This window comes from Microtus ochrogaster, chromosome 6 (assembly GCF_000317375.1).
Source record: "Microtus ochrogaster isolate Prairie Vole_2 chromosome 6, MicOch1.0, whole genome shotgun sequence".
Classification (NCBI taxonomy): Eukaryota; Metazoa; Chordata; class Mammalia; order Rodentia; family Cricetidae; genus Microtus; species Microtus ochrogaster.
Window position 1 is genome coordinate 49,545,275 of NC_022013.1, and position 13,276 is coordinate 49,558,550.

A 13,276-nucleotide genomic window follows, 5' to 3' on the forward strand; every position below is an offset into this window, starting at 1 on the left:
TTTTTTTTTGGTTTTTCGAGACAGGGTTTCTCTGTGGCTTTGGAGCCTGTCCTGGAACAAGCTCTGTAGACCAGGCTAGTCTCGAACTCACAGAGATCCGCCTGCCTCTGCCTCCCGAGTGCTGGGATTAAAGGCGTGTGCCACCATCGCCCAGCTCACATGATTTTCTTTATCACAAACCAGTCTGGTCTGAAGAACAGAGCACATCTTTTGTTGTTGTTTTAAATCACCCTGGCTGATGTGATTCTGGAAGGGCCCAAACTGCCAACAATGCTTGGGGCCCTGGAGAGCTGTGAAATCATTTGTGACAGCAATTTACCCAGCTCTTCCCGCCGTTTCTTAAAGAATGTAATAAGATGTTCTGGAAACCCATCAGGTCTTTTAAGGTGTGTTGCTTTTGTTTATGCTGCATTTGTTTAACTCTGTGAAGTTGTGTTACTGTGCCTGTCTAAAACACTTGATGGTCTAATAAAGAGATGAACGGCCAATAGCAAGGTAGAGGCAAGAATAGGCAGGCTGGCAGGCAGAGAATATAAATAGGAGAAACATGGAAAAGGAGGCAAAAGAGAACAAGGAGAGGATGCCAGGGACCAGCCACGGGAACAAGAGTGAAAGTAAGATACACAGAAGAAAAGGAAAAGCCCAGAGGAAAAAGGTACTTGGGGATAATTTAAGGAAAGCTGGCTAGAAAAAAGCCAAGGCCAGGCATTTACAATTAAGAATAAGCCTTTATGTGACTTATTTGGAGGAGGGTGGTGGGCCCCTCAAAAAGCCAAAAGAGTAAAACATCATACAAACTACACTTGTCATTTAATGCACACTGTGCGACATTTTGTTTGTGTTCTGACAAAGCTGGCCTGGAGATCAGAGGATGGAACTAGTCATAGTTAACAATAGAGACTAGGCACAAAACTTTAATCCCAGCACTTGGAGAAGGAATCAGGAAGATTAGGAGTTAAAGGCCATCCTAGGCTACATAAGACTAAGCCAGTCTAAACGAGAAACAGAGCCAGGCTGTGGTGGTGCAAGCCTATAATTCCAGCATTAGTGGGGTGGAGACAGTAATATAAGGTGTATGGAGACAGCATCTTGGCCACCCATTTAGTCCGAGGATCTGTAGAGACAGGATGCCCCCCCCACACCCCTTTCGGTCTGCGATTTTATAAAGATAAGAAGTTTCTGGTGGCTGGTTGTTCTGCTTGTCTGATCTTTCAGCTTTCATCCTCAATATCTGACTCCAGGTTTTGATTGCTAAGACTAATTAGAATAGAGCTTCAAACGCACAATGATGATCGACCATTTCTTGGGCACCATGGGGATGCTGAGACAGAACAGCCCTTTTTCTCAAGTAGCTTAAAGTCTCCCAGGAAGGAACAAGCAGGAGGCGGATGCTATTGCCCTTAGCTCTATACAGGGCTGGAGGGCTCCTCACACAGCAGAGATGCTTCCAAGCCAGTAGAGAGCTGTCCTGCTTTTCAAAAGAAATGCTCTCTGCCAATAGGCTCAATTACACATTCTACCATCTTCTTTAGAACGCTGAAAAATATTCCATCTCCTTCTTGTTCCTCCATCCTTCTGTTTGCTTTCCACTCTTGGTCTGTAAAAACCTAAAAGGTTGAAGTTCCTTCTCTTCTACCACAGCCTTGGTGGCTCCTCCTGCTTCTTTGCTTCCTCTTTTTTCCAGGTCTGCTCTTTCTACCTGTCCTTCATTTGCAAATGCCCCTCAGTTCACAGTTCTGTTTGGAACTTGCTATGTAGTCCTGGATTGCTACAAATACATGATTTCCCCGCTTCAGCTTTCCCTGTGCTGTTACTATGGTGTGTGACCAGCTTTTAAAACACATCCTAGTCCTCTTCTTCCCAGCTAATTTCATCCCCTTTATCATCACAAACCTTTCAACTCACATAGATCTGCAAAGCCACCGCCAGTCTGGCACCTCTGCCAAGGCCCTTAGATTTGACTCTGGCACACTTAACCACTTCATGGAAGCAGCTTTCATTCACACTCTGCAACAGGTAAACAAGGAAACCAAGTGTCCTGGTTAAAGTTAACTGACAACCTCGAGTCATCTGAGTCTCAAGTGAGGGATTGCCTAGATTGGCCTGCCCCGTCTGTAGGGGATTGTCTTGTTGATTGATACAGGAGGGCCATCCCCACTGTAGGTGGCTACGTTCCCTAGGCAGGTGGTCCTGGGTAGTCTAAGAAAGATAACTAAGCATTAGGCTGCATAAGGCAGCAGCAGAATTCCTCTATGGCTTCTGTGGTTCCCTTGGTTAGAGATAATGCAGCGGGAACAGCAGGCAGGCGCCCGAGTTCCTGCTGATGTGTTTAGTGACAATTGTAGCAGACCCTTTCTTACTCTAAGCTGGTTTTGGTCACGGTATGTCACAGCAACAACGGCACTAACTGTACAGACATGAAGTTTTCAGACAGTGCACCACACCACTTTCCCCGGGTTATCTGTGCCTCTGAAACATTCAAACTGGAAAGTCAGGGAAACATGCAGGGTCAGAATTAGAGACTTAAGTCATTGTCTTTGCCTCTCAGGGAATTTTTAATCTACTTCATTTCCCTAATCTTACCTTAAAGCAGGCAGATTTGAGACTTCGATAATTGATTAATAATAAATACACTTCACGCTACCCTTGTCTCTGTCCAAATTGTTCCACAAAAATTTCATTTCCCACTCAAAAGTTTTGAAGATTCTCTAATGTAATAAAATTCAAAGGACTAGTCTGACATAACAACTTAAATTTTATCTTTACAGTTATATCCTCCCACTTGTTTTGCACTCTGGAGCCAAAGGTTTAGACAACCCTCCCACCCTGCCCTCTGCCGTGTGGGCAGGCAGTTTCTTCCACTGAGCCTAGGCTTCATTCTTCACCCAATTCCTATCCCCTCTTGAAACCTTCCCAGATGACTAAGTGTTCCAGCCATGACCCTCACAGCCAGGGCAAAGTCATCTCTCATTTTTCTGAACCTCCACAGTATGGCACTGGCAGTTATTACCACAACATTCACATTTCCACACTTCTTAGAACCTTTACCAGATTATGAACCACTTGAACACAGTTCCTTTTCCTATAGAGTAAGCACTCAAGGTTTGTAATGGGGAGTATCAGCACCTTTACAAGCATCTCTAAAACCAGCATCACCCTTTAAAGGCTATAAGAATTAACAAAACCCAGCATCTTAACAATATTGTTTTTACTGTGTCATAAAATAGTTTGTAAAGGTTGTATTTATGTGTGTTTCTGTGGAGGCCACAAGAAAACACTGGATCACCTGGAGCAGAAATGACAGGTGATTTTGAATCCTCCCATATAGGTGCTGGGAACAAACTCCATCCAGTCCTCTAAAGGACAGCAAGACCTCTTAAGCTCTGAGTCATCATCTCTCCAGTCCCTAGCATTTTAACCATTATAAGTATACAATTCAATGACATTAATTACATTTACAGTATTGTACCCCTACTGATACTATCCATCTCCAATAACTTCATTATTCAATACAGCAATTAATGACTCCTCACCAGGCGGCAAGGCAGGAGCATCACAAATTCAAAGCTAGAATTTTGAGACAGCAAGAACTTGTCTCAAAAACAAGGGTGTGCTAGCATGAACCAGTAATCCCAGCATTGGAAGGTGGAAGCAGGAAGATTAAAAGTTCAAAATCATCCTCCACTAAACAGCAAGTTCAAGGTCAGCCTGAACTACACGTGAGACCGTCTCAAAATAAAAGGCTGGGCTTTCCAACACTGTAAGGTAGGCAAGCTAGGCACTGGGCCTTTCAGCAGAGAAGGATATGTAGCAGGATTAATAAAAACCCAGACAGAAATTGTAATTCAACCCAACGGTCAGAAAAGCAAAACAGTTAGCCACTGGCTCTTACCTCTACCTCAGTCTGAAATTGCAATCCTGCCTCTAGGTATCTCAGAAGGAGACAGTGCCTGAGAGCTGTCTCCTCTTGTCTTATATTCCTCTCTAGAGCTAGGATTAAAGACGTGCACTGCCCAGTTTCTATGGCAACTACTGTGGCTATTGGGATTAAAGGTGTGTGTCGCCACTACCTGGTTTGTCTGTAAGGCTGACCAGTGTGGCTGGCTGTTTTACTCTCTGATCTTTAGGCAAACTTTATTTATTAAAACACAAATGCAGCATCACTGCAGGGAAAAGAGGGCTGAGAATTACAAGACAGACATACTGCTTTTTTTCTTCACCTCAAATCATCTTAAAAGGAACTTGATCTGATTAAGGATAGCTCTTGGTAGTGAAGGTCCTAACTTAACTTTACATACTTAAATAAAGTAAAATAAAAACACTGGTCAAATATACTTTTACCTAAAATAACATCAATCAAAATTTGAATTTTAGATTTCCATTTACACTAGCTAGAGACTTCTTATAATACAGGTATTCCCATTAAATAAAACTAAAGTAGAAAAAAAAACTAAAGTAGAAAGGACTTGGGCAAAACATGCCAGCTATGATGAGTAAATATGCTGTCTAAAGACACCCATACTTAGAATTTAAATTATAATTTAATTGACCATAGCTAGTCAGTTTAGCAAAGTATGCGCCGTGAATTGCAAATAACAGCTACAGAACTGACCCTGTGGCCGAAGTTCACGAGCTGTCTAGAACACATGATCTTTCCATCCCAAAAAAGTCAAGCTTTACGGAATCATTACAAGAATCACAGCCCATTTTTCTCCTAAAAGAATAGAGTCAATGATAGAGAAAAAACTTGGACAATGCATGGTAAGTTGCAGAAATATTTCATCCACTATGTACACAGAGAGAAAGAGTGGCAGAGAGAGAGTCACACATACACAATACTAAATAGCTTGATGTTTGAAAGTAAGAATTTCATATACATGGCAATACAAAGAAATTTGTATTTTAAAAAGTCTCCGGGGCTGGAGATGGCTCAGAGACTCAGGAGAGTCTCGCTGATCTGAAGGGACCCAAATTCCATTTCCAGAGCCTATGACAGGCAGCCCAGAATCATCTCTAATTCCAGCTCCAGGAGATCAATGATTTCTCTGGACTCCAACAACCACATGCACATACACAAACCCATACTCATAAACACGCATAATTTATAAAATTAATCTACTCAATACAAAACACAGCATTAATTATTAGCTTTTTTAAGACAACATCGTTAGCAAATGAAATTCACACAATTTTAAAGTTCGGTAACTTTGAATTCCAAACTTTGTGTGCTACCTCATATGTTTAAGAAAGTGATGTGCCTAAATTTAAAACTGAATGCTGCCTGAAATAAGTTCTAGAAAGGGTAAGCTATACCTAAAAAGGGCAAGCTATATCAGAAATTCATAAAATGAAAGCCAATTATTCAGCTTATCCAATATAATTTATAATTGATGAAATTACAATTTCACTAGGAACTACACTGAGTTCTTATCTGGAAAAAAATTATACCAGAAAAAATTTAATGTACACATTTAATATATCATTTAATTCATGTATCTTAAAGGGAAGCTAACGTCAAAAAACATCTAAACTAAACTATTCTGTCTCCAACAATAAAGTCCATCAATGTGGTGATATTTTGTTTGTAATCTAACAAATAAAGCTTGCCTGAGGATCAGAGTGTGGAGAGAGCCACTAATTAGCCATAGAGGTTAGGCAGTGCTGGCACACACCTTTAAGCCCAGCACTAGGGAGAGGAGGCAGTTGAATGAATCTCTGAGAGGTCAAGGCCACCCTGAGCTACAATAGATTGATCCAGTCTCAAAGAGAAACACAGCCCAGTGGTGGTGGCTCATACCTTTAATCCCAGTATTTGGTTATCATACGCCTTTTATCCTAACAGGAAGGGATACGGTTGGGCAGAGAGAGGAATATAAGGCATTCAGTCTGAGCACTTGTAAAGACAGGATACCCCATTTGGTCTAAGGTAAAAACTAGTGGCTGGCACCTCTGGTTCTCTAATCTTTCAGCTTTTACCCCCTAATATCTGGGTTTTTGTTATTAAGACCAATTAGATTCATGCCACATATCAAGATATTAAATACTGAACTCTTACAGAGGGGCAGGTGAGATGGCTCAACAGGTAAAGGCACTTGCCCCAAACCTGATAACCCGAGTTCAATCCCTAAGCTCTACATGGTAGGATTACTGCAAATTATCCTTTGACATTCATACATATGCTGTGGCCCACGTGCACCCTCATGTATAAACACACGAATAAACGTTATTTTAAAAAGTGGTTTTAAATCCCATACAGGTAGCATCACAAAATATAAGACCAAACTTAGACAAGAGTCCAGGACAGAAAGTAAAGCACAACACAGGGTGGTAAGACAGGAAAGCAATAATAGAGACTCAAACTGAGACCACTGAAAATAGCAGTTCTCAACCTGTGGGTCAAGACTCCTTGGGGGGGGAGGGGATCAAACAAACCTTTTACAGGGATTGCATATCAGATATTTAAATTATTATAACAGTGGCAAAACTACAGTCATAGAGTAACAATAAAAATAATTTTATGGCTGGGGGATCACTCACCACAACATGGAGAACTGTGCAGAATTAAGGAGCTTGAGAACCACGGAGCTGAAAGCCTAGTGGGGATATCTCCAGGAAGTAAAGCAGTTGTGATTTTTAAAAGACTGCATGTATGTATGTGTGTGTGTGTATATATATATTTTTTTTTCTCAAAATAAAGATACCTAGTATGTTCTTGGAAATTGTACTCTTTCCAAAATGTTAAGTGCTGTAAGAGTTGTCACTCACCACCCAGGGGACTGCCCCAGCCACGGCAGAGGGCTCATTGGAAGGGGTGATGATGAGGAATTTACAAAGAAAAAATGTCCTTTAGGCTTCAGAAGCACAAGCCTCTCATAGATGACCCCTGCCGCCGTGACAAGAGCTCAAGTGTCTACCCTGCTTCTGCAAAGCAATCTCAGGAGATCTCCAAACTGTTTGCAAGTTTCAATTTGATAGCACTGGTTCACAAGAAAGCCATTTGCATTTTAGTAAATGATGCTAGCTTTGAAGCCATGATTTCTAACTTGATCAGCTGTGTGAACTCACAAGAGACACGCACACGGGAGACAACACCAGCAGCAGTGGCAGCTACAGCCCAGGCCTACCACAGGGAACATCCATGACTCCACACAAACCACCTAGGGACGTTCAGGCCTTTATCTAAACAGCTCTGTTTCTCCACTTTCTCAACCATTGAAAAGATTATTAGCTACAAAAGAAATCCTAGAGAATAATTAGCAGCTCAGTTAAAGAACACAGTTTAAAATCTTACTGAGGATGTAGCTCCGTTGCTAGAGTGCATGCGTGAAGCGCAGAGTTTAGCCTGGCATAAAGCCAGTACAGTAGCTCACACATGTAATGCCAGTACTGGGGACAGGGTAGACAGGAGGATCAGAAACTTGAGGTCATCCTCATCAAGTTTGAGACAATGTCTCAAGGGAAACACCAAGAAGGACCTGACACTCAAAATGACTTTCTTACAAATCAGAACAAAGTTTTAAAAAGTATTACAAATCTGATCAACACTAAGAACAAATTCATACAAAATAGAATCACGAGGGTGGGCCACACAGCTCAGCGGGGAAGATGCTCACAGCTCAAGCCTGGCAACCCGAGGAGAGACGAACTCCACAAAGTTGTCTTTAAGCTCCACATGCACACGTCATGCAGTCACACACACAGAATAGTAAGTCAACAAAACAGCAACAAGTAATTTTGTTTTTAAGTCACCAATCACGGTTTTAAAACATGAGTGTTTTAAAAGCAAAATACTTTACTTAGCTTCCATCCTGAATGTCTGCGCATGCTCACTGTGTATATCTAGCAAGTATTTGCCAGTAACTCCTACCAGTAAATTGAAAGCCCAATGAAAGCATGCCTTCCATTCAAGGATGATACTGGTTTTACTAAAGTTTTTGTTTCTTCATGATTCACTATCAATTTACACAAAGCATCACAACTTCCTTCCACCTAGACTCAACGACGCAAAAAGAAAGCCAAGTGGTCAGCACACCCTTTGGAAGCTGGCTAGTTTTCACGCTGAAATGTACACAAATATACTCAGTCTGTGTTACACAATAGCCAAAAAAATCCCACCATCTTCTAAGGGTTTAAATTTATAATTTAAAACAAAAATTATTCTGTTAAAGCCACAAGTTATTTCCTGAATTGCTTTGCCAAAAGTCCAACACAAAATTACAACAGAGTAAGTCTGAGGATCTCGTGTTTCTTTTCATGCCAAGCTCTAGCATATCACACCTGTAATGAGGTTATTCCAGCAGAGCAATTTCTAGACCAAATTTCTAAAGGCTGACATCACCCATAGCCAGCTTACAAAAAGGGTACTCCTTCACCTTAACTTTGCAGTTTGTTTCATACACATAAGCGCCCACATCGTGGAACTCTCGTACTTCTCAACAGTTCTGAGCTGGCTGCACACCACACCACAGCATATGTATACATTTCCTCGGATATTTCGTGTTAGCACCAAACACGCACAGACCACAGAAGAGAAGCAAAATTCTGTAACAGAAAAGAAAATACAAGACAGAAGCTAGGAGAATTTTAAGAAGACAATACTCCATAGGCAGCTCACCTGCAGTTTGGCGGAGGGTCTAAAGTGATGTCTGCCAGCTCCTTCTGGATCCTGGGAGATCAGGAAACAGAAAGTTAGTTGGAGGCCCCTCCCAGAACCAGGTCTGCAGCCCACCTTATTCTATCCACTGAGGGAGAGGCAACCCAGGGCTCCCAGGCTGAGGAGACTTTCCAATGCAGGGCACAACTCTAGATCTCTCCCACCCTTGACAGCATCGGGCTTTCAATACTGCCAAGCATATTAGGGCAGTTGTGCTGGGTGTTTTCTACCTAAGAATAGTTGTCGTCCCCCTCCACTCTGGCCAGGACCATCGGTATGTAGTACCAGGCCACTTGGTCCCCTAAACTCGGTGACTCTGCACGCAGCAGGCCCACAACTGAGTCTCCCAGCAGACCCTGACCAGCACCCCTCCTCAGGTAGGGACACCTCCCCTAGGCCTGGACCTCGCAGACCAGCACAGCGCCCTCCGCAGGCCGGCCCCCGCACACCAGCGCCCCCCGCAGGCCGGCCCCCACACCAGCACAGCGCCCCCCGCAGGCCGGTACTTCTCAGGCCCGGACCTGCATCAGGAGCAGTGACCTCCCAGCACAGCCAATATGGCCGCTCAGGCCCTAGTGACCGCCACCGCCGAGGGTCGAGAGGTCCAGGAAGTGCTCGGTGGAGCTGAGGACGGCGGGACCCCAGCCGCCCGCACAGGTGCACTGCCACCTGCGCCCACGGCGCGCCAGCCCGCTGCCCGCCCCGAACTTCCCAGTACCCGGCCGCGGGCTCGCCCGGCCTTCGGCACCTCGGCACCTCACAAAGAGCCCATCCCCCAGCCTGAGGCCGAAGCCACTGACAGTTCACACCGAGCCGGCCTTTGTCTTCTGCTTACCTAGGCGCTTAGGGCACCAATGGAAACGACAAACTTTGGGGCCTTAAGCTGCTTCTCCTAAAGGGAAACTATTTTTATAACTTCTCCTCCTACCAGGCTGTTACAACTTAAAAAAAATCCACCAAGGCAGCTCGGTAGTAAAAATAAGGCCAACACACTCGGCAATCTGAATGACAATGGATGTTTTTCCCTTTCCCAAGAAAGTTCTCCGAGAGTAGGAAGAGGCCAGCTATAATGCGCTGACATTTTTAGCAGGCACTTCTTCCACGTGAAAAGGAAAAATAAATTGAGTAGTGACTGGGGAAGTTCTTCAAACTTTCCTATTGAGGGGACTTCCGGTCTCTACAAGTGGGGTCCAGTTTAGAACACCCAGTCTCTATGACATCTATCAGTGCCCTGCTGAATTCTACAGCTCCCAGTAGGCATTTCAGTCCCTAGACATCTGCATCTGTTTCGTTCACATCAGGATGTCAGACTCAAGTCCGGAGCGCCAGTTTCCTGACTCTTGCACCTATTGGAATTGACCATTTTCAGATCTGTCAGAAAGCAAACATGTCCTCCTTCAGAGCTGTAAAGACAGCTGCTCCTTTAGAACTTAGACGCTGGTGAGATGGCTCAGCAGCCGAAGGTGCCTGTCAGCACACGCGCTGACCCGTTCAATCCCTGGAACCTACACATGGAAGGAGGGCTGACTCCAGCAATTTGGCCTCTGACCTCCACATGTGCCTTGACATGCCTGAACACACATACCACACGAACACACACAAAATAAAATTACGATGCCACACGATTGCACGCAAAACTAAAATTATGATGTGATTTTTAACGAGGGCAATACCAGGCAGTTTTACCCATTCAATCTTAACCACTACCTTGTGCACCGTTCCCAGAGTGGGAATCAAAGGCCTGTCCCAGAGTGAAGCGAGATCCACACTTCCCACTGGGGCTTTCCTCTGCCCCTGGTTTAGAAACCACTTTCCACAGTGAGTGAAATTCCTAAATCTGGGACTCTGGCTTCATTTTCACACCACCTCCTGGTCCACAAGCCCCTTCCAAACCAGTGTATTTAGATTCTACATCTACCAATGATGTAGGGCAGGCTTGTCAAACACCGGTCCTGATCCTCCTGTTCATTCTTTCCAAGACACATTTTTTGTCTTTTGATGCTAACCTTAGCTTTGTTTAACACAGATAGCTACTGTGTCAGCACGGTGTCTAGGAAGCTAAATGTGCTGCATTAAAAGATACATAAAACATGTTCGTGTACAGGCAAAATTATTATTTACTATTTCCCGCTTCTATTTCTACTTCCCACATTTCTTTACCAGCTGCTCCCAAATAAGGTCTCAGGCTGGCAATCAGAATGACAATGGATGTCTTCTGACAGTAGAACTTCCCTCGGTCACCATTCAATTTGTTTTCCCTTTTATTGGGGAAGAAATGCCATCTAAAAATGGCAGTGCTTGGTACATTATAGCTGGCTTCTTCCTACCCTCCAAAAACATCTATTGTCATTCAGATTGCTGAGCCTGGACTACATGAGACCCTGACTACAGGAGACCCTGTCTCCAGCTCAAGTATGCATAGCCAAGGATGACTGTGAATTGCTCCTCCTGCCTGGCGGAACCCTGGGATTACAAGTCTGTGCTACCATGCCTGATGGTGCTGGGGACTGAGTCCAGGGCTTCATGCACGCTAGGCCAGCACACTGCCATCTCAGCTACTAAATAGTTTATTTTGTTTTTTTCTGAGATGGTCTTCCTATCTATACCCAGACCTCATGGAACTCTCTATGTAGAACAGGCTGACTCTGAACTCACCTGAGATCTACCTGCCTGATTGTGTTTCCAAGGGCTTGTGTTGACAAAAGGCCTGGATTACCATGCCCAGAACTAAGTTTTTAACTTTGTTAAAATAGGCAAACTGTATCCATGGGGAAATCTAATTATTTATACTGACAAAGCAAATGACGTTTAACACCTGTCCATTTCCCGTCCAGTGTAGTCACAAGCACACCAAGGGCCTCCTAACACAGCACAAAAGCTTCACTGACCTAAGGGGCAGCTCAGAAGCAGAATGAGAGAGGATGGAGAGCTTAGAAGTGCTGGGGGAGAGGAGGACCATCCTTAGCAATAAGGGAGCACTCTGGCTCCTAGAGGTTTCACCTGGGTTAAATCAAAAGAGCCAGTCAAGACTCTGAAGAGCCAGAGATACAATCAAACCAACCCTCTGAAAAACGAGAACAATTTTACCAAGGCATCTCAATCCTCTCTCAAGACCTGAACGCTAACTATTTAGATGGGCTAAAGTCACCCCACCAGCCAGTCAGATCACTAAAACAGCACACCAAGCCTGTGAGCTTCAGGGAGAATGACAGAACCAACTGTCAATCTCTTGAGTTCCAAGGCGCACTACTCAACAGACAGAGCCAAAACCACTTAGATGCCCCATTTCATCTTAAACTCTTTAAAGAATGATATCCCCCAAGCTAGCCCACAGCTTCCGTTCTTGACTGTGGTCAGCTATCTCAAGGAAAAGAGATGGATTAATGAAAGGCTGTCAGGGTATTCCTGGGTACCTGCTACAGATGATTCACACTACAGGGATCAGAGAGTGTTACTTAAGGTGGACAGAGGTGAAGCATCCACCTGTCTTTTTACATAAGAGACTAACCCTGGGTGTAGTGTCCTAGCCATCAGGAAGGCTGAGGCAGGAGCTGTGCTGTGAGTTCAAGGCCAGCCTTGGCTATGGAATAAGACCCTGTCTGAAAACACGACAACAAAGTCTCCCTGAAAACTATTGAACGGAAATTCTTAAACAGAAAACAACAACAACAACAACAAAAAAACACCCTACCCCTCCCCCCCCAAAATAGCTGAAATAATCATTTTACATTTACTGATTCATTCATTTGCCCCAAACTGGAAAAGGCTCTTCAAATTCCACCAGAAAACACCACCTCAATTTCTTAACCACTAATGGGAGCTGGTTATTCCTTAAGCAAGTTACAAAAGAGAAAACTCTATTCAGAAAACATCACCCCTGCAACAGGTGAGGAGCAGCCATGGTCAGAATGCATTGAGAGTTCCCAGGACGGTCTCCTTAATCATGAAGGAGGATGCCAGCCTCCGGGAAGTCGCAGATTCGTGATTACTAGGAAGAGGACTCTGAAATCACAATCAGACTCACTCATAAAAGTAATGAGGATTCTTGAAACTTCAACGAGGCATGGACGAGGCCAGCCAGAACTCCTGCATATGGACAAGGAAGGGTACTAACAAAACCAGACACAGCAAGCAGCAGAGAAAACAGGTGGGACTCCCATGCCCCATTTTCCTGCCAGAGAACACAGGAGAACGTTGTCGTTGAAGCCACCCTCCCTGACATGCAGCACGAGGCAACAGGGAAGCCAGGACGCCTGTGGGGAAGGGAGTGGGGTACCTCTTGGCGCTGGTGGAGAGGAGCTTCGAGTTTTTGCTCATGCTGACTTTACTCTCCTTCTTCTTGGGGGTGCTGGCTTCTTTCTCGGTCTGCTGGTTGGAGGACGAAGATGAAGAGGAGCTGGTGCTGGCCCTCGAATCGTCATCCGACATAGCGAACCCCCCACCCCACCCCGCGAACGGCCCCTGCAGGGGGAGGAAACAAAACAGAAACACAGACCATTCAGGCGCCGCAAAGAGGGAACTCCGCTGTCAGGAGGGCGCGGGCCGGGCCGCCCCCGCCGCCCTGCAGAGGATCGGGGCCCACCGCCACACCGCCCGAAGGGACGCGGGGGCCGCGATCGCGCG

At 44.7% G+C, this 13,276-nt stretch overlaps 1 protein-coding gene across 3 annotated transcripts in view; it reads right to left on the bottom strand.

Moving 5' to 3' along the window:
* Ube2e1 (ubiquitin conjugating enzyme E2 E1) overlaps positions 1-13,276 on the bottom strand; it is a 58,397-nt gene that overhangs the window by 44,425 nt on the left and 696 nt on the right. Inside the window, exons 1-3 of one of the 3 annotated variants that reach the window (XM_013346861.2) lie at positions 13,149-13,263; positions 12,930-13,018; positions 8,615-8,665 (exon numbers count right to left, since the gene is read on the bottom strand). In XM_013346861.2, the coding sequence (XP_013202315.1) occupies positions 8,615-8,665; positions 12,930-13,018; positions 13,149-13,151 (143 nt within the window). In that variant the 5' untranslated portion in view covers positions 13,152-13,263. Of the gene's footprint in view, positions 1-8,614; positions 8,666-12,929; positions 13,115-13,148; positions 13,264-13,276 lie in introns of those variants that run through there. The other 2 variants (XM_026779663.1, XM_005348563.3) reach the window with 2 other exon arrangements.